The 22,862-nt window shown below is 41.3% G+C and overlaps 1 protein-coding gene across 1 annotated transcript in view; it reads right to left on the bottom strand.

The window, feature by feature from the left end:
- Positions 1-22,862, bottom strand: part of rbfox3a (RNA binding fox-1 homolog 3a) — a 626,830-nt gene that overhangs the window by 341,418 nt on the left and 262,550 nt on the right. The window contains exon 4 of the mRNA XM_034708818.1: positions 7,589-7,651. Coding sequence (XP_034564709.1) covers positions 7,589-7,610 — 22 coding nt within the window. The 5' untranslated portion in view covers positions 7,611-7,651. The remainder of the gene's footprint in view (positions 1-7,588; positions 7,652-22,862) is intronic.

Here is a 22,862-nt window from a genome sequence, read left to right as displayed (position 1 = left end):
GCTAAAAGCATCTTTGCCACTCTTTGTGCTGACATCCCTCTTTTACTCTCATCACACTCTTCTCCATTTCCCTCTGCTATGGCCAGAGCTCCTTTAATTGTAATAGCCTTTCTGGGAGTGTTAAAAGCAGCTCAGAGACTCTGGACATCACTTTAACAAATACAGAGAGAACCTTCGTCATTTACACTCCTGAGCGCTCTCTGTCTGTCTGAACGTTTGTGTGTCTGTGCAACGAACCTCTGAATCCACGCTGATCACAGTTTGTGTGTCTGTGGAGCCTTTTACTTCCTTTAGAGCTGAAAACCACGATCATGTTTTAGAGGACAGGGGCTGTGATTTTTTTTTTAAGTGTTATCAGTCAGAAGGGGTCTAGTTGGCCGATGTGCCACTTTGACTCTACATTTATTTTTCCCAAACTCTCCTCCCACCAACGGCACTATCGGTCTCACGATGTTCCTAAAATGCGAGTGTTTCAGAGATTTCTTTTAATGCCAATAAACAGTTCTGGCTACTGTCCCACTGTTCAAGTCACATAACGCCACATTAACCTGTTTGATCTCACCAAGGTACAGATTTCAGTCTGCTTGTGAGCAGCTCAGCTAATGGCCCAAAGCCAAAGACAGAATAATACTAAGCATGCTTAAGGTGCTGTGTCCACTGCCACCCACATAAGAATCTTGGTTTGGGGTTATTTTGGCGCCCCCTGTGGGTAAACACATACACCTCATCACTTTGCTGATCTCATTCTTGTACATGACGTGGTTTTAGAGTATCATCCTGTTTTCTTTAACAGTGAAATATATCACGTGTATAAAAATATAATGAAGGTCCGTTTCCTCAGCGTGCTGTCGGTCTGATCATGTGACGCCTACCCCATTGCAGCGATTTCAGCCAATAGAATTTCTATATAAAAAATCTCAGTCATTGTTTTTAATGTAATACAAAGACATCAGTGTTGTTTTCAACCTTTTACAAAACTAGTTAAATCTCTTCACAGGAGCTTTAAATAACGAGTTTTTAGTTTTGATTCTAGCAAAAGCGACTTCTGCAGATGTTTGGGGCTCTCAGAGGTTAAAGAGTAAAACTGCTTTATTCAGTTATTTTTACTAGTTTCAACTACTTGGTGTAGGAGCAGGGATGACCTCTGGAAAGGATTCAGGTTTCTTCTTGGTAAACATTGAACAGCTTGCGATGCTGTTTCTGAATTAGTCTGCGTACATCTGAAATAACAAACAGGTTCAGCAGACTCCAGCTCTTCTTGACTGACTTCGTGGATCTTTGGCTTTGCAGAGCTGGCCTTTAAGAGACTGAAGATATTCGCTGTGTATAAACATGCTTCTGTATGTGTCTGTTTGTCAAATCATCACCATGGTGATCTTTCCTCTTTAGCCCCAGATGCTAGTGTTTATCTGTGTTAATAATGTAAGGGTGGCTTTAACAGCTCGCTGGCTGCTTTGTGCTCCAACACCAATTAAGGCCAAGCTTTAATTTTTAATGAGAAGGAAACAAACTCACACAGCTTCTCTAACATTAACAAATGACTATGGGGTCAAATTCTACCAATCAGCACGGAGCAATCAGCCCGGAGCAATCAGCGCCACAGGTGCGCTTTGGATTAGTTTGTGTTTCCAGGGATCAGTCGATACTCATTGTGCTGAATGTCTCTCTGGTCTCTTGTTTTAATCCATGTTTATCTTACCACTATATATCGTAGAACTATTCCATCCATCTCTGGATGATGGCAAATGTGAACAAACGTGAAATTACAATGCAAGAGTGAGATTAATTTCACAACCAGTGAAACAACAAGAGCTTTCATTAACCTCCGGGCAGAGGAGGACCCTCAACTTAATGGCATAACTTTGAAAAGACCAGTCTCATGAAGCTTTAAGGGCTGTTGGAGAGGTGAAGATAGAGACACTATAGAGGAAGGGGTTGGATGGAAGGTGAAATTCATTGATGTTGCTCTGCATTAGATCCCAAACTGTGCAGTAAATGACTGATGATGAAAGTGGGCGTAAGGACTCTGAGCTGGAACTGAGATAGACCCTTTTCCATGTGGGTTATGCTCCAGGTTAGCACTGATGTGACCTTGCAAAAGTACAAAGATGGGCCCTTTTTTAAAGAGTGGTTACATCGTGATACACTGTGAACAAATTGGAACCCACAGCAGCTTTAGGTTAGCTGTAACCATGAACCAAGAACCTGTTTGGCTTCTGGACCCACCTGGGGGATCTTTACCATTTTAAAGGTGAGTGAAATGTATACTTTGGTTTGTAAGAGGATATGATGTTAGTCCCACTACCAGAAGCAGCACTGAAATCTGATTGGCTCCCCCAAAATTCTTAACAAAAAGCCTAAGAGGATTTATACTGAAATCAGCTATTTGGATTGTGCTTCCACAGACTGCTCATAACTGCTTTGCATTTTGTCATGAAACATTGTTTGTCTTTACTTTAAATGGTGACTTTGGGCAAACGTCTTCATTTTGAGTCCATGGAAAAGGAGCTTCCGCAAATGTAAATGTTGCCACTGTGTTGAGTTGTGAATTATAAACAAGAATTAAGCATTGTTTGGATTCCTTCATTTTAGAAGTCAAATCAGATGTGATGAGTGGAGATCATAGACTGTATAATAAATGGACGTAGTATCCGCCAATCATCGGCGGAAGCCATATTGGAAATGCTGAACTCGTCCAAACTTAGTGTGAGGTAAAGAGGCGGGGTTTGAGCCTCCTAGCCAACAGTGACAGTGTTCACGCCTGTCAATCAAGTCAGTCATGTCCTTGTTTGGGCAAAATTCGTAATCTCAATATCTTCTGAACTGTCGCGTAATAATAAATTCATCCCCCACACAATGTGTGCTGATAGAGAATTGAGCTTGTCAGACCTAAGCAGTTTTTCGTACCTGGCTGTAAAGATTGTCTTCTTTAAATGGGTGTGTATGTGGTTTCCTGTGTTTCTGCTGCCAGCCTCAAGTGGACGCTCGATGAACTGCAATTTATAACGCTTCCGCATGGGCTTCATATTTTGAGACCAGCGATTTGCCGCTTGGTGGGGGAGGCCCCTCATGTTTACCACACCTGACCACCCCTACAAATAGCCGTGCTACAGGTTGGACACCTCCTGTCAAAAAGTCTGGCTCTGCCTCCACCCACCAATCCACCAGCCAGCTTGTTTCTGCACCTGCTTTGGCTCCACTAGTGCAATATGTCAGCACCCGTCAAGGCAGTATTTTGGCTTTACAGCTCCCAATGGGAGAATAGTGGAGGCTCTGTGTCAATATTAATACACAGTCAATGGGAGTGACTCTGCTAATCGCAGCACACGTAGATAAACAATTCTGCTGGATAAAGTATGTAGCAACAGTATTCTTCAATACACCAAGAGTTTGGGGAGGTTTAAAAAAGTTGTGTTGTTGGTGCACTTTGATAAAGTTTTTGTTGATATCATGACAGAAATATTGATCCTTTGATTTATCTGACCCGCTCTAGTTTACACTCTTAAGTGGTTTTAGAAAGTTTCTTTTTTAAATTGAGCAGCCTGATTAGAAACTTTGAAACAGTTCTTCTCCGTCGAATATCTACAACTAAAGAAAAAGAATGACGAGCAGTCTTCTTGTTCAAACCTGAGTGTTCAGAGTTTTTTTTTTACTCAGTTTGTCGATGAACCTGTGGACCTTAAAAATATACACCGAGGAAACATCGACATCAGCTCTGAAGCTGCTGACCGCTGATTTCTGTCAGCTTTCCATACCAGCAAAAATAAATATACAGAAAAAAATCAGTACAAATATTTACAGCTGTCAAGTGTTTCATGCTGGACTTGACAGAGTGGGAGAATCTCACAGCACAGAAATGCACAGACAGAGGTTTGATGGGATTTAAAGGAAAAACACACTGCAAGTACACACACCAGATGTTTCCTTTGTAAACATGTAGGACTCCTCAGGGTGTCCATTTATTTGTTATCTATACAGCTCATGTTCCTGTACAGGTTGTGTCTCTCTTGGAAGAGAGTTGGGGTAAACCCTGGACAGGTCACCAGCCTATCACAGGGTGCAGAGAGACAGCCAGACATACTCACTCACACTTATGGGCAATTTAGAATCACCAATTAACCTCAGGAGCATGTCTGAGAACCGGGAGGAGGTCAGAACGCCCAGAGAGAAAACACGCATGCACAGGGAGAACATGCAAACCCCACACAGAGAGGCTTCTGCAGAGACAGGGACTGAACCAGGAACCAGACAAGAGCACTGGTCCTCAGAGTAAGTTATGACATATTCCTAATACAAGCTACTTTTGTGAGTAAATGCATGTCAGATAAATTTGATGGAATGTATTTTTAATTCCATGGAAGTATTCAGTTTTACCTAACTGTCTAAAAAAATCAATTCATGGTTTAGAAGGAGGTTTGAAAATCAACATATCAATTCAAACTAATCCCAAAACCTTCTCTGAGCCTCGACTTCATACCAACCAGAGAGCCAGGAGCATCTCAACATTGTGGCAAACCCTGGTGTTCATAAAAGTGAGGATTTAGCTCTTGAAGAAGGCTCTTCAGTGATCTGGATTAGAACTTGATGAAGTCTCTGTCTGCTAAAAAGGTTGTCTAAAACAGGAGTTCCCAAAGTGTGGGTCGGGATCTCCTGGGGGGCTCGAAACACCAATGAGGGGTCGCTTGATGTCTTCCAGATTTATAATATTTTTTTTAAGTAATCTGAATTTGCTTATTTTACCCATTATTGTAAAATGTAGACAAAAATAGTTACATTTGAATTAAAACCTTACAAATAAGTACATTTCATTAGTTTTCTACCTTTCTCTGTTGCCAGATGACTCTTAAAGTTAGGGTTAGGGTTAGCTAACAGTTCATTAACAAAAGGACCAGTAGCAGCAGGTTAATTTACAGCAGCACAGGAAACACAACCACATGTGCATGAAGGTAAACTTATTGTGAAGTATGAAGTAAATAAAGTTTGAAGCAACTTTTAATCACTTTGAGGGACAGTGGGGGTCACAAGTCTTTGGCACCTATATTTTGGGGGTCGTGGCCTGAAAAGTTTGGGAACCCCTAGCTTAAAACAGCTAGGGGTTCATTTCTACACTTAAAACAGCTAGGGGTTCATTTCTACACAGAGGTAGCTGAGTGTTAAAATGAGTGAAAGTGACGGATGCACAAGCTGACTTAATAACAATAGGGCAATAAATCAGCTACAATCATATACAAGGTGTAAACTACGGGTTACTGATTAAAGGCTGGTCAGCAGCAGAATAAGTGGTCATTAGTTGTGTATAAGCTGTAGCCAAGCATCCTGCCACTGGACAGGGCGGTAGCTCTGGCTAATAGGTGTTGCCTTCTATGCTATAAAGCTACCTGGATGTAAACAAGCACAGGTGACAGACGGCGTCTCATAGCGTGGCGTGGTTTGTCAGTATGCTAATCTAGAAAATTAAGATAAAGTTATACAGTATGTACGCTGGTTAAACTGGCATATAACCACCGACTGAAGGCTGGTGGGGCTTGCTATGCTAATGCTAGCCACACTATGCTGAACACTGCTGTGATTGCTTTCTGAGTCTTTTCTTAAACCTGTAGTCAGAGTTTAAATTTCTGTTTAAACAGCCCGGACGTAAATCACTGAGAAACGTCACTAATGTGATCATTTATCGTCTGTTTCATTGGGCCCTTCTGAGAAATCCATGATTACCACATCTGTCCTATTACACTAATCACTTGGATAATGGTATCGCTATAACTGGTAGAAAATGATCTAACAGGTGTGATAAATCTGTCAGAACCTGGGTTACATGAACAGTTTCACAAGTTCAATAAAAAGCCGATATCGACCCCATCGCTACACACGCGCATACATTTTACTACAACAGCGCATGAAGCTTCAAAGGAGCTCCAGCGGATCTCCAACAATGATCATCTCTTTGAGCTGCACACAACTTTCCAATTAGCTGCTATGTCAGGCTGATTGGGCTGCAGAGCCTTGATTGGGCCTGGAGGCCTACTGACGATCACTGATAGAGGCTAAACCAGGCCAGGCTGTAATTGATATTATAGAGAGGGAGGAGGAGTATGAGTGTGTGTGAGTGTATGTGTGTGTGTACTTCAGTTATGATGTGAATTATAAATTCCAGTCACTCCTTCATGGCATATGTTGATTAAACTGATCTCTACTATAAAATATTTCATGAGTGTGCTCTTCGGTGTTTGCTCAGATGTTCTGATCATAATCTCTCCTTTTAATAATCTGACACACATCCACATGAATACCCAACAAATCACAAACACAGCTTTCAAACCCTAATTCTTGTCTGTGTAGAATGTTCTGTTTTTGTACCACACAGTGTGCTGTACCAAATGTCTCTCCTCAGAGGCGTGCGCACACTCAGAGGACTCAGAGGGAGCGCTGCAGAGGCTGCAGGAGAACTACATGCATTGTGTATATTTCCACAGATCTAAGCTGGTTGTGATTGATCTTTCCTCCGGCTATTAGATTGCTATTGATGTGCTGGTAGGACAGATGGCCACACCTACAGCCAGGGTCACGCTTCAGAACCTCAAAATTTAATCGAAATAATAATACATTTTTTATGATCAGGCTGCACTGAGGTTTGGAAGCGAGCGCTGAGTTGCAGGGAGTGTGTGCAGGGTAACATTAGGACCGAGCGTTTACAGCCAGCGTTTACGAGTCTGCACTAAAACACACTGAGCACGCAGTGGAAACTGGGAAACATAACGGCAAAACACTTTGTGTTTAAGATCCAAAAGCTACTGCAGAAGTTCATCCAACGAACAGCTCCGCCAACTGTCAGTAACAGTTTAACATTTTAGTATTAGTAATCTCTTGATTGACACACGTTACCTCCCTATCATTTATCCTACAGTAAACAAGAGTTTCCTCTGATCGATGGTGAAACAGAAGCAGGAGCATGTAAGGGCAGTTCAGATTAAAAGGCCAGCATGACAAGCTGCGCATAATATGATAGATACCAAGTTCTTAACTGCTGATATTTTCACCCCACAGACCTGGCAGGGCTGAAGGACCTGTTTCTTTTTTCTTCTTCATTCAATTATTACAGAGGAAGAGAGAGAGACGGAGAGAAAGGGACGGAGCAAAGGGGGCTGGAAGAGAAGAGAAAATGCAAGAAAGAAGAAAGGTGGATGGATAGATAGATAGCTAGATAAAGAGAAAGAGGGAGAGAGTGTGCAGCAGCGTGGCAGAGGCAGGCAGAATTAAAGAGGCTTTTTTGTGGCGTTTAATATCCATTCATTGGCTGGACTGCTGACACAGTGAGAGCACTGCACTCAGGATTTATAGCCACTTCTAATGGGCATGCCCAGAACCAAAGCACTGCAGTCAGCACATTCTCCCTCTACACACACACACACACACACACAGACTGACACACACACACGCTGACACACACACACCTGGGTAGCTGTGCTGTAGATGTCTGAGCACATGTATCAGTGAAACCACTGGATGTGGTAATGTATAGATGTGGTCTTGTCGTGTGATTGTGTGTTAAGTGCATTTACACACATACACACACATGCGTGCACACACTAACCTGCCCAACTGGGGGTCTCCATGTACAGCTGACTGGTCGGAGAGAAGGGACCTTTGTGCTGCCCTGTTAAACAAGCAGAGAGAGAAAAAGGATTTTAACATCACACACAGGCTGTGAGAAGAGACAGACACCTGGTTCACTTCCAACACACACGTGTTCATTCAAAATGTGTGTGAGTGCTGCTGCAGTATCACATTGTCCTGTGGTTTTAAATGCTGGAGTGTAAGAACTTAATGTAGTCAGACATGAACATACACATGTTGGCTGTCTGGCATTAACCACGTGTAGGCTCAGAGATTAAAAATGAAGTACAAAAGACAAGCCCCTCCCCAAGTGTACATTTTCTGATCACTACTCTGTTTTCGTTATATTAATAGTTTTGCATATTAATGCATAATTATGCCGTGATATCAAGATATTCCTGACCACAACGTCTCCATTGACAGTCTCCAGACTGTCCGGGCAGACCGGGATAGCACAGAGAGCGCTGTTGGCCTCAGACCATATTATCTGCACAGGGTCACAGATCTCACATGTCACACTGGTAGCTGTTTATATCCCCCCTCTGCCAACCCGACTACGGCGTCCAACGTTCTCAACGCTGTCATAGCCAGACTCCTGACAGACCACCAGAGTGCCCTCTTCCTGATCTCCAGGGATTCAAACCATGTATATATTTTCCACTTAGCCTATTATTGTATTTGTATAACTTTTTGTGTATAGAGCAACTGTGATGACTGAATTTCCCTCCATGGAATAAATAAAGTATTTCAGATTCTGATGTGACTGTCAGGTTGGCGTGTTGCAGCTGCTTGCCAGGCGGCAAGGCTTTGGTCTCAACTCCACCTCCAAGCTGGTTTTGGGATTGTTGTTTTCTAGCTGACAGCTTGTTGGAGTCAATATTTCAACATGGTGATTGGCTTTGTTTTGACTTCTAAATGCCTTTTAAAGGCAATGTGAGGAGTTATTTCTTCACACTGACTCTTTAGCGTCTGTGTTCAGGTTGGATTTTCTGCAGAAAAAGCTGAGTCAGTATCCCTCTGAAGTGTCTCTGTTTAGAGCTCTGCTGGTAAAGTTAGTCAGTCAGAAGTAAGTTATCAAGCAGGAGGAGTTTTTTTCTTCTTTGGATCATTTATAATGTTTAGTCCTCATGTCTGATACTGGAGCAGGATTATCAAACATGTACATTTTCTGTTGAAGTTTCAGACAGAGAAACTCTACAACCAGGGCTCTGCTAGCTAAAATAGCTAAACGTCCATGAACAGGATTTAATGTTTATGTTGGTGTGTGAATGCTTCACTGCTCTGTGAGGACTAAAGAGTTAAACCATGCATATATTTACAGTATTCAGACATTTATTGTGACAGGAGCTCACATCATGACGCCTTGGCTGTGACGGGTAACATTAAACCGCTGTCTGCTCACCTTTTGTAAGCTAGCAAACAATAATAAATCAGAGTTTTCAAAGTTAAGTCGTTGTTACGAAGCCAATCTCTCAAATATGTGTTTTTTTGTATAAAATACAACGTGAAGTGAATATCCATAATCACTTCAAGACTTACTTTAAATTGAATTCACACGTTCACTCTTACTCAACTTGTCAAACTTTATTTTTTCATCCTCCTAAATGTTTTACCTCTAGAAGTCAATTCCAGATACCGGCCGATACGGCACTAAGTTCTGGAATATTTTAGTGTAAAATTTTATAAAAGATGCCTGAAAAAACATTTAACCACTGTTATTTAATTATACCCACCTTGTACTGATGCATTTACAGTTTATCATGATCTCTCTTCAAATAAATGTGCTTTTATGCTAATGCTAATATTATCACTGTGGTGTCAATATAGTTATATAAAATCTTGTACAACCACATACCCATAGACAGGTGGCCATACACCTCATATTCATATTGTGTACTTTTGAATTATGTTGATGTAATAACTGTCTTTATATTAATTGTTAAATTAGTATATTTTTGTGTTGTTTTATTATTAGTTTCAACTATTTCTTTATGTGTGTTAATTTAGTATATTTTTAATTAATTTGTGATATTAGAACATTATGTGGGTAAAGGCTTTAAATAAGCTCTCTGTTTTCTGCCTCTCCCTGCGCTGTATATTATTTATCATTGTTCCATTTTCTTGTGTATTTTTGTAAATTGTGCAAATAAATAAACATAAAACACAAACATACGTTACAGTTCATAATTTGCGGTAGCTACAAATCAACACATGATCACGTCACTCTGCATCTTGATAAAAGTTGAACAAAGAAAAGTTAAACAAAGAAAAGTTGGATTAAAAAGAAGATCTCTGTTTGTTTATTTACTGCAGGAACAAATGCATGCTTTAGCTAGAGAAACATCTTTAGGATGGCGCTCATGGGAAATACAGTCCTCATCCCAGAAAAACTACAAATTTCAATCAAAGAGCTCGCCAGAAACACCTCACTGTGCCTTTAAAAAACAAGTTGTGATGTCTCAGCAGTTTTATAAAGCTTATAGCTTTAACAGGTCAAATGTAGGACTAAAATATACAACAGTATTAGTGGACAAATGTGTTATTAAGCAGAATCAGAAAATATAAGTAATAATAAGAAAATAATACTCGGAGTGATTTGGAAATGGATTCATCACCGGCAAAGCACAGACCGACTCCACAGTTTACGACCGTCCCAGCTCTGTCTGCAGCACAGAGCACAGCATCACAGCTGAGCAGACATTGCTCCTCACTATGAATCAATCGATCAATCAATCAAGATTTATTTATAGAGCACCTTTCATACTAATCATATGCAATTCAAAGAGCTTAAGAGTGATTGGATATTTAGAATATTTAAATATATGATGACTTAATACAAAACAGAAATGGATTTAGAATAAGAGACTAATGCACACTAATTGCAATAACATGCATATAATAAAAAACAAAGGAAAATAAATATATAAATGAAAGATGCAGCATCAATAGTTAAGATAATAAAAAGTTAAAGACAGAAGTTGTACATGCACAAGTAGTTGAATAATAAAAAATGAAGAATTAACAATCAATAAAACAATAGAATATTAAAACAAATTTAAAGGGACATTCAAATTATGAAATGACTAGGATTGGACGATAGCGTAAAGAAAGCTACATGTTCATATCAAGTTAATTGTTTAGCATTGCAGCCCTCTTGGACTGAGTACCTGTCCACGGTCACATCAATGTATAATCCACACAGAAGAAGCCTTTTTCAGCTCAAAAATCGCATTGGACGTTATACTGGAGACAGTTCGCCCTCCATTGGATCAGTATTGGTATCAGAGTAAAGGCTCCCATATCAGAATCAAACTTCTTTTAAATAACACTCTGTAAAACAGAAGAGTCTATGTATAACCAAACATGACTTGTAAACACAAGGCTGCACATTTTTAGGTAAACATAAATAAAAGAACCAACCCTGAGAAATGTTTTCTTAATGAAGGTTACCATGTTGAGTTTATTTTATTAACTGCTTCATGAGGCAGTGTTTCACCGCATTATTATGAAGTCTACTTCAGGAGCTGTTTCATTAAAGTGAGCCGACAGCTGTTTAAGTTGGACATTAGTAGCAAAAACAACCAACAACAGAGCGACGTGTGGCTGCTTAGCCTGAGTGTACACTGAATACAGAGAAGAGAAAGATACCCTGCGATGTTGAATTATAAAACACAGGTCTTACATATATTAGACATTTGGTGTCTTATTACGATTGTACGCACAAGCTAAGGTGATTCACAGCACAGAGGAGAGCCTTTAACTGTTCGCTGAATGATCTGTGTCAGAGTTTTTAACTAAGTTTGGGTTAAGACCGCAAGATCAGCACATCAGACTCAAACAACATCACTGACTACAGCGGCACTCTCAGTCCTCTGACAGAGATAGGGACTCGTGTAACAGTTTATCTGATATTACATTAACATCTGGAGCAGCTGCAGCACGGTCATCAGTCTACACACACACACATACAGTCTCACACTTTAACGCCAAACACACGGCGTGAAGAGAAGAAAGACAGAGAAGTGAAACAGGACTGTTTTTTCAAGGCACTCCTGAAGCTGAGCAGCCGCTGTGACGGCGGCGCTCGCTGGTGTTGGTGGGATGGTACGCTCAGAGGGTGAGGTGCTGGGCGGGGGCACCTCTCGCCGCTCGCTGCTGTATTAAGGTAATTAGAGAGACGTAACGGTGGAGCGAGGATGAGACTGATTAAAAATGCATGTGGAGAACACAGGAAGGAGGTAACTGTGTGTGTGTGAGAATCTCTTAAATGGTTGGCATTAATCTAATCTATAGCTCTAATCCCACCAGGGTGTGTGTGTGTGTGTGTGTGTGTGTGTGTGTGTGTGTGTGTGTGTGTGTGTGTGTGTGTGTGTGTTTATATATCTATGAATGTGGGAGAAAGAGTGAGGGCTAGAGTATAGGAAGTCTGGAGGTTTAAGGGCAGATGTGCAGTATGTTGATTTTCTTTGTAAATATGTGATCTTTTTGCTTTGTGTGTGTTTGTGTGTATACGGCATCTTTGTGTGCATGTTATTTGCATGCACATCAGTCTTCCAGTGGTTGTTACCTTAATGTAAAGTCAGGCTAATGCATTCAGTATACAACATGTGTGTGTGTTTGGTTTGGTCATGTGCATGTTCATACTTTGATTGGAGAGTCCGACCTCAAAACATAACTTTAACACGCACAGAAGCACAGCATTAAAAAGAGAGGAAAAGTAAGAGTGCCAAGGGAAATATGGAGAAAAAGTGTAGAATAGAGATGAGAGGAAAAGCTAGAATAAAGGAGAGGAAGTGGCTCAGAAGCCTAACCCTTAAAAAAGAAGACAAAAAGAGAAGTAAATTAGATTGATCAGAGGAAAGAAAGACAGTTTGTCAATACAGGCAAAAAAAAAAAGAAAAAACTGACAATAGAATAAAGGTTAAAAACACAAGGGGAACATGTGACAGGAAAGAAGTAAACAAATGAAAACAAAAAGTAAGAAAGAAAAATAGAAAGGAAGGAAGGAAGGAAGGGGAAGACAAAAAGAAACAGTAAACAAAGAAGGAAGGAAGGAAGGAAGAAAAAGACATACACCAAGAGAACAAAATACAAAATTAATAAGGAAAACACGAAAGAAATATAGAAATAAAGAAAAAAGAGAATAGAAAGAGAATGAAAGAGGATATACAGAAAGAAAATAAGGAAGAAAGGAGGGAAGTTAGAAAGAAAAAAGCAAGCAAAGAAGAAAGAAAGAAAGAATGAAATACACAAAGAAAGGAAATAAGTTAGAAAGGAAGTAAGACAGACAGAAAGAAAGATAGAAAAAAATAGCAAATATGGAAAAGAAAGCGAAGAAGAAAGAGACAGTAGGAAAGAAGAAACATTGAAGAAAGAAAGTTAGAAATAAAATTGAAAAAAGTAAAAAAGAAAGGAAGAAAGAAAGAATTAAAGAAAGAAAGACAGAAAGAGAGAGAGAAATAAGAAAGAAATGCATTAATATGAAAGAGAAACAGATAAATAAATAATGATAATAACAGGGATAAACTCAAACTATGCAGAAAGATGTATCAGGGAGGAAAAGAGATGAGAGCAGACTTCAGAAGACAATCAGAGTAAATAGTGAAAAGGTTAAATATGAACAAAGAGAAGGAGAGAACGATGAAAGAGGTGTAGATGGGAAACAGAGAAAAGAGAGCAGCGTGTGAAACAGTCATTTATCCTCTCACAATAATGATAGAGTTCATTCAGCAAACAATAACAAACAGATAATTAGCTGTCAGCACAATGTTTAATATACTCTTCATCTCCTCCCGACGCCGAGCGATCGCAAACATATGAACACATCATTTAACAAATATAGACTAAACGTCCGCAGCAGATGCATTCATCCTCCTTAAAGCACCATCACACACACAAATACAGACAAACACAGACATAATGCTGCTGGTGAGGAGGGAAGACCATTTCACTGTCTTACATACGTTCATATACAGATCCTCTCATGGTGCTTTCACAAGAACACCAACAGATCCTCTCATGGTGCTTTCACAAGAACACCAACAGATCCTCTCATGGTGCTTTCACAGGAACACCAACAGATCATCTTGTGGTGCTTTCACAAGAACACCAACAGATCCTCTCATGGTGCTTTCACAGGAACACCAACAGATCCCCTCATGGTGCTTTCACAAGAACACCAACATATCCACTCATGGTGCTTTCACAGGAACAGCAACAGATCCCCTCATGGTGCTTTCACAAGAACACCAACATATCCTCTAATGGTGCTTTCACAGGAACAGCAACAGATCCCCTCATGGTGCTTTCACAAGAACACCAACAGATCCTCTCATGGTACTTTAACAAGAACACAACAGATCCTCTCATGGTACTTTAACAAGAACACAACAGATCCTCTCATGGTACTTTCACAGGAACACCAACAGATCATCTTGTGGTGCTTTCACAAGAACACCAACAGATCCTCTCATGGTGCTTTCACAGGAACACCAACAGATCCCCTCATGGTGCTTTCACAAGAACACCAACATATCCACTCATGGTGCTTTCACAGGAACAGCAACAGATCCCCTCATGGTGCTTTCACAAGAACACCAACATATCCTCTAATGGTGCTTTCACAAGAACACCAACAGATCATCTCATGGTGCTTTCACAAGAACACCAACAGATCATCTCATGGTGCTTTCACAGGAACACCAACATATCATCTCATGGTGCTTTCACAGGAACACCAACAGATCCTCTCATGGTGCTTTCACAGGAACACCAACAGATCCTCTCATGGTGCTTTCACAGGAACACCAACAGATCCTCTCATGGTACTTTCACAAGAACACCAACAGATCCTCTCATGGTACCTTCACAAGAACACCAACATATCCTCTTATAGTGCTTTCACAAGAACACCAACAGATCCTCTCATGGTGCTTTCACAAGAACACCAACAGATCATCTCATGGTGCTTTCACAGGAACACCAACATATCCTCTCATGGTCGTTTCACAAGAACACCAACATATCCTCTCATGGTGCTTTCACAAGAACACCAACAGATCATCTCATGGTGCTTTCACAGGAACACCAACATATCCTCTCATGGTCGTTTCACAAGAACACCAACATATCATCTCATGGTGCTTTCACAAGAACACCAATATATCATCTCATGGTGCTTTCACAGGAACACCAACAGATCCTCTCATGGTGCTTTCACAAGAACACCAACATATCCTCTCATGGTGCTTTCACAAGAACACCAACAGATCCTCTCATGGTGCTTTCACAAGAACACCAACAGATCATTGTGTGGTGCACAAACCTTTCAGTCCCAACAATCAGTTAACAAAAAGTTATCCTTCAGCCTGCTGTGGAAATATTACACAAGCCCAGTCCCTTCACACATGCTGACACACACATCCACTTCATGAACAGTGTGCATGTTCTTGGAGGATCTGTACTTTTCAAGGATTTTGTTGGAGGCAACACATTTTGTTATTGAAATGATTCAGCTTTATTACTTATTACACGTTTTCTATGACATAATTTTGTACCCTGAGTTTAAGGGAGAACAGAAAGGGAGATCAGAGTTATTTTAGTGTTTGTATTAATTGTTAAAGTTGTTGGAGTGTGAATGCTGAAGAGCATTTAGCATATGATACATTATTTAGATGAATCTTGGCGCATTGATGCATGGTTGGTTTTACCTTAAAATACACAGTTACAGTCATGGCTCACTGAGAAAGGTTTTGTCATACATATCTTTATTTTGGAGAAGTGCTCTGACTCAAACCCTGAGTTATGTGATCTGTTGCATCCCTGTTCATGACTAACCGGCCAGGGCTGCAGAGTCAGAGCTCAGCAGAGCAGTCCCAAACTCTCCTGTGATGCCAGGCTAAAATCTAATTTGTAAGAGAAACATACAGCTGTGTGCAGAGGTCTAACACCGCTCAGTGTGTCTGCACTCAGCACAAACCTCATCTGTCATCAGGGTAATTAAAAGCACCCCCTCGCCTGTTGTTGCTGCTGCTGTCTCTAATGAATAGGAGGGGGATAAATAACAGGTTTAGGAGCTGTTAGGATGGGAAACAAGGAGCCACTGTAACTGACCATCGTGGACACAGGAAATGATGTCACACACAACTAAATGGAGAGATGAGATGTTAGAGGCTTCTACGGCATCGCTGCTCTGTGTGATCAACTAATACTTCTGCAGGAGCATTTAATCTGCTCAAAGAAAGGGGTTATTTCAAATGTGTGCTTGTGTGTGTGTGTCAAACACACCGTGTGTGTGTGTGTGAGTGTGTGTGTGTCAGGGCTGAGCACCTCGACTAGGGGCCCTTGGCAGGTGACTGGGCCTGATTCCATTAAGCAGCCAGTAATTTGGCCCACGCTTAATCAAATCAACTTTAATACCTCCAATCAAATTACAGCAGCCTCCTGTGTCCCATCACACCGAGCCAGTGAAGAAGAAGAGATCAAGGGAGAGATCGAAGGAAAGAAGGAAGGAAGGAAGGAAGGAGGGAGGGAGGGAGACATGGAAATGAGACTCAAGCTGAAGTGCCGAAAATGGGACAGTTTTGGAGAAGAGTGATACGTTGTGGTCACCGAATGTAGGGAGGCATTTAAAGGAAGTGTGCATAAAGGTGGTGAGGGGAGAACAAGAGACAGGAAGGAGGTACGGCCATGTGAAAAAAGGGAGAGAGGAAGGAGAAGTTGTAGAGAAGAAATAAGTATTAAGCAAAAAGACAAAACAAAGGAACAAGGAGAGGAAGAGAACGCAGTGTGTGTAATAGTGTGTGTGTGTGTGTGTGTGTGTGTGTGTGTGAGAGAGAGAGAGAGAGACACAGAGAAAGAGAGAGGTGAAAACTATAGAGGAAATTGATTCTGCTTTTCAGGAAAGTGGAACAAGGAGTAAAAATAATCACCTCCTCTCCTCAGTATCATTTATACTCTGTGTGTTTCCACATCAGACAGGTTATTAAAAATTCAACTGGCCACTTCTAATAAGCGTAAGTGTTCGTGTCAAACATGACTGATGTCACGCTGTCTCTGATTATATACCAACTGGTGCTATACTGCGAGGACTCTGTCAGCTGATGACGGGTACACTGATATCATCCTGTCATGTGGGTATAAAACAGGAAATCATCAAAAACTACTTTTCCACAGAGATGTGCAGCGTGTTTGTGGAATCCCATTTAAAGAGATTATCAAGGGAGACACAAATTTGTCTTTTTACATACCTGATGTCTTCCCATGCATATGGTCTATACAAAACAGCACCATAACAAACTTAATACAACTTAAAAAACAAACTTCAGTGTGTTTTATGCTGATGATGTTTGATTATTTGTGCCAGTTTGAGAACAAACAGCCTGCTGTCACTCCCAACCTGTCCACTTTAGCAGCATGTGCTGTTACACAGTTAATATGTGTCAAGTTTATTCCTGTTTTATTGTGAGATTTGGTTTGGTGTTGTCACTTTAAGAGTTACAGGAAGTGTACCTCAAGTGGTTGGGTTACATGACCTGTGAACAGAGAGTGAAGAGGCGTTAGAGAACATGGTGGTGTTTTGTTGTGGCATTAGTAATCCTCTGACATCTGCCTTGTTTTTGATAGCATCATGGGTAAGTGTTCTTTGTACAACCTGTATCTTGATTTGTAGAGGGTTATTTTGGGGATAAACATATTTTGTAGTTTGATAGTGTTCCTAAGCTGACTGTAACAAATAAATAAATACATAAATAAATATATAAATAAGGTTACATTAAGATGATTTAATTCATTAGAGGTTATATATGTTTATTAACACTGTATAAATCTTAAAGCATGTTAAGGACAAGCAATACTGATATTCTTTTTTCTAAAATGTATAGTTTCATCCTTTTCTGAGGTACCAATAAACCTGTGGACAAGCAGACAACTTCTTCAGAGTCTTGGTATAAAGAAATAATTTAGCTGTCTGTCAAGGTGTATACAGGGCATATACTGAGGAGAGAACACAGCTTGATCAGCACCCAGTGGTGTACTTACCCCTCAAACATCATTTAATTTCCTCTTATGTTTTGATGATCTTCCAAAGTCAGGTGATAGAATTTAAAGAGCTCAATGGGGATGGGGAGACTGTGAATGGGGATGAAAGGGTTAAAAACCAAGGGACTTCCATCCGCAACTCTAGAGTTTTACTCCTCCTGAGGCTAAAAAACCTCCCTCTGATATCTTTAAGACTAAAGTGTACATAATATCTGAGTCAGAGGCTGGGCCGTTGAGTTTTCTATTAGTTGCTAATTATTGAGCAAATAAACATCCATCCATCCATCCACTATCTTGACCGCTTATCCCGTTAGGGGTCACGGGGGGCTGGAGCCTATCCCAGCTGGCCTCAGGCGGAAGGCAAAATAAACATGATATTCCAATTCAATCTTAAGCCTGGTTTATACTTCTGCGTAGGATCGACAGCCTGGCCTTCGCCGTATGTCTGCGTAGCCGCCATAACTACGCAAAAGCCTATGCATATAGCTGACAAGCACCACCTCCAAAATGTAACTATATGCCAAATTGCCACAGTCCGCAAGTCCAGTGATTGATCTGCTGGACGGCATTGTATTTCTTGCATTTACAGCACTTCTGGAATGCCTTACATCGCCTGTGTATTTCGTCTCCTCTGACGTTTCCTTTCTATTCTTCCCTGTAATCATTGCTTCATGATAAACAGCAACATGTATCAGTTCTAAATTAAAATAATACATTTGGAATCACTGTGAAAAAGTAAACAGGAAACATAACCGGCACGGAAACGAGCAACCCGACTATCATTATCCGCTTTACGTGTCAGTTGTCAAATGCTGTATTGTCGCCTCATCCCTTTTGACTTCTCAATTCTCTAATCCACCCTTATCTAAATCCCATTTTTCACCCCTCAAACTGAACACCTCAAACCCTCCTTCTCTCACTTCCATACAACCAATTATTTGGAGCAGATCTCCCAGCAGGTGTTTGTGAACCACAGCCCTGCAAACTCTCCTGGTGGGGCGAGATGAATAGCTGCATTCTCACCACCTTTACTAAACCACACGTAACACAAGTAAATGAGAGCTCCCAAATGCCAGCACACAGAGGAGACAGGCAGTTAAACAGAGTGGCTGAGGAATAACTGCTCCAGAGGCGAAAGTATCCCTGGCAGAAAACAGAAAGACGAAGGTGTGAGGAAAGAAAGAGGGAACGGAAAGAAGGAGGTTTAAGGATACCTTGTCTGAGATCAGGAACAGGGAAGATAAGGTATCACATCAAGGGTAGAAATCAAGATACAAGACTGTAGGTCCGTAGAAAAAAAGAAGCATACATAAAATCAGTGTCGTGAGGAGATACAGTTGATAGTGTATGCATTATGTATATAGGAGAAGAAAGGCCAATAAAAACAGAGAAAAGTGGAGAGAGATTGCAGATGTGAAGGACATAAAAATGAAAAACAACTCACTGTAAAGCCTGAGAAATCAGAGACAACAGCAAAACAAACACTTCAACGACACACAACGCCACAAACGACAAAACCATGCATAAATAATCACAAAGGGCCCGCTGCGTTACTTCCAGTTTGTGTACATTTTAGAAAATGCAAGAAGCCGTAAAAGGTGACAGGGATGTAAAGCTCCATCATAAAAGATCCATCATGTCATACCTAAAATCATTTCTGCTCCGGGATGACGGAGGAAAGACACTCTGTGTTTGTTCAGGGATTGATGGCTGATATTGTGCAGCAGAGGCGTCACTGTGTGGTTTGTGGTTAGGAGAGAGATGCTGTGAAAGTTCTTGATGGTGGTAGCTGTGGATGGCGGTAAGGGAGACATGAAGCCCGGCTTTTATGGTAATGATGAGAAGCGAGCTGAGGGGATGTCAGCTGTTAATGGAGGAAGCCCAGCTTCCTCACCAGCAGTAATCCTGTAGATTCCATCTTGTTTAATTGGGAGCTTCTTTGCTTGGACTAATGGGCCTTTTTATTTTCTGATGTGTACACGCTGCTGGGGGATGCAGCCTACTGATGAGAATGTCTTTTTTTCCTTTCCTCCAAGAACATTTTGCAGACACCATGATGCTTCTGTGTACTTTTTGGATCATTCTGCATAATTTAATCACTCGTTGATTACATTTCATTTGCTAGAAGACGTCTACAACAGAACCTGACTGGATTTCCCCAATTTACAAGAGCTACTCATCCCGCTATGGTGTAAATGACTCCTCTTGCTGATCTAGGAATATCCATGTGGTTTACCAGATGGCAAATGAGGCTCAACTGCAGGGCTGCGATGAGGGATCAGGGGCTTGTCCCTTACTTAAGTGACAATTGATGGGAGAAGGTCCCAAAGAACCTTGGGATGTCATTGTACCTCTCCATAGAGAGGGCGTTAAAGGTGAGGGTGGTAAGTTTCCACCCAGCTGGCAGTGTCAGGCTGTTCTTGTTCACTGCACCAGCTGAATTTAAGTCAGAACAAATTGTGTATAACTCATAATCCTGGGACATTTTGGACCTATGCATAGCCATGCTGCATGCTCAGAGAAACTGCAAATGCTGTCCAGAACGTGAATAGTCTTGTAATGTAAAGACTGACACCTGGGCTGAGATCAAGAGCAGCAGACAGGTCAGCCAGATCCAGGTTTTATCTGCCTGCTAGTTTAAGCGCTAACAGAGAAAGAGACTATCTTTTCTTTTTTAAGTAATATTTTTTTAGTTTTTTGCCTTATTCCATAGGACAGCTGAAGAGAGACAGGAAATATAGGAAGTAGAGAGCGGGGGAAGACATGCAGGAAATGGTCGACCGGTCGGGAATTGCACCGGCAACCCCTGCGACGAGGACTGTAGCCTCTGTATGTGGGGCGCTTAGACTGCAAGGCCACCAGTGCCCCGAAAGAGACTGTTTAACCAGTTCTTTTTCACTTCCACTCCACTATCGAATCTAAAGACAAAAACACTCCAGCATCTGAGAATGATTTATTTCAAAAGGTCTGAGTGCTGAGTTAAAAAAATACTTTTATCATGTATTACTTTTCTCACTACGTAGCCTCCGCGTCTGGGGCATCAGGAACATGTGATGCCCAGAATGGCAGAGGTTGAAGTCCTGCACTTCCTGCACCTGAGCTGTTTGGGGAAACTTAGTTAACCAGTACCGGTGGTTATGCAGCCAGGGACAGCACACCATGAGCACAGTGACACAAAGAGCAGGTAGATAGATAAACAGAGAGATGACAGGCAGTTCTGGATTAGCAAACAAGCTAACAGCGAGGAGGACGCAGAGAGGAGTTCACTCAGATGTTAGGAGACAGACTAAGCAGGAAAACATGTGGGGGCGTGACTTAGTGTTTATTCATGGTTGGTTAGATATTTATTTCATCATAAATATCCAAGTTAACCCCGCCCACTTTATCCTAGTGTCAGAACATTATCAAAAACTTAACTGATAATATTCCAAAAATGGATTAAAGCTCAGTTTTAATATTTAAATATATATAATAGTATGTACATGTGACTATAAATATCATAGTTAGAACGTTTGTGTTACCAGAGTCTTTAAATAAACGTAATGCCATCTTAGGAGTCAGATAAAGTCCACGTGTACATCGGTTCGTCTGAGAGAGCTTTTTAGGACAGGAGGAGATGTGTGCACCTCTCTTTAGACATCTTTTCCTGTGGCTGATTTTCACAGTCCCACATAACTCCGTCTTTATGGTTGACTGTCCTTACTTTTTGAAGACCCACAGTATGCAGAATGGCCGTTTCAATTCTTGCCCTCGTTTATTGTGCCAGGTCCACATAAAAGCTTGATTGTAGCCATATACTGCAGTATGCTTGGCTGTGTGTTATGGCCACTGATCTTTATGTCTCTCTGCACGGGAAGAAGACCCCAACCTCAGCAAAACATCAGCTACATATGCACTTGTGCTTCTGGTGTATGTGTGTGTGTGTGTGCGTGTGTGTAATGGAACTCTATGCCACTACCACCACCACCAGTCCATCTGCATACATTCTCCCGGGGGATGCATACAATAGGAACACTTAAATGAGGCATGCATAAATGGATGAAGCCTCTCTGGCGTCATACGCAGGGCCCTGTGTGTGTTTCCTGTGTGCATGTGTTTTATTCTACCTTCTACATGCCTGGTGGTGGCAGTTTGGTAATTGAAAGTGAAATGGAGGAAAAATAAAGAAAGAGGGGGTAGGGATGTGAAGATGGAGCAAGATGAGGAGGGAGGGTGAAGTTGTAGGCGTCAGACACAATTAACCCCTGGAATAATTCAGGGATCACATGTGCTGTAAACACCTGAAATGGAAAAGAGAGGAGGCAAGAGAACGGGTGGGGGGTGAAAGGGGGATGACAGAAGTGTGTAATGCGATAATGTAATGAGTCCCACTGAGGGTATGTGCAACAAAGCATGTGCTGCATTTTTCTGTAGTGAAGATGTGTGCGAGTGTCTGTGTGTGTGTGTGTGTTTATGAACACATCTGTGGATCTCTATTGAATTTGACTACATCTCTCTCTGTAAACATCTGAATCTCTCTGGGTCCGATGGACGACTGGTAAGCTGCCATCTCTGGGAGGGTGAACTCTATTTCACGGGTTAGTGCCGCAGCGAACAATGACAGCATCTAGCCTCATGGCTTCATGAAGCACAGTGCCGCTCGCTCTCCATTGCACTAATAGTGTTTGTCAATTTTCTGTTCTGTCTCAGTAGCACTATCTCCGGTTATGCCACCCGCTCCTGGTCAAAAAGAACAATAACCGAGGCCAGATGAGGATTTCCTGGGAATCACTAACAAAACAGCTCTGGTACTCCCTGAGGGCAGTGCCCACTACCTGCCTGCATGCAAGAAACGTGCATGACAGGTTACAGAGGGATTTAGTAAACTCTATTCCTTGCTCATTGTTATAGTCTTTGTGGTCCAGGCCACAGGTTTATTTCATACCTTTTAATACGCATTCAATAACTGTCACTTATTTTACAACTGGAGCAAAGCAACACACACATAAGCCCAATGTGGGATTTGTAATTTCAAACCTTGCAGCGTCCATGACGTGTATGATAATAAGGTATTTGTGCCTCTCTGGGGTCAGATTAATTACTGACTCATTGCAATCTTAAAGCAGCAGCAATGGTTGAGTCATTGCTTGACAAACTGGTCTGAAGTCAGAGACGCATTCCCTTCCTGTTATTTAAAGTCTGCATTGTTCAGATAGTAAAACCTGACCCCCAAT

This window comes from Notolabrus celidotus, chromosome 18 (genome assembly GCF_009762535.1).
Source record: "Notolabrus celidotus isolate fNotCel1 chromosome 18, fNotCel1.pri, whole genome shotgun sequence".
Taxonomy (NCBI): domain Eukaryota; kingdom Metazoa; phylum Chordata; class Actinopteri; order Labriformes; family Labridae; genus Notolabrus; species Notolabrus celidotus.
The sequence above is the reverse complement of the archived record's forward strand: the minus strand, read 5'-3'. Positions and strand labels throughout refer to the sequence as shown.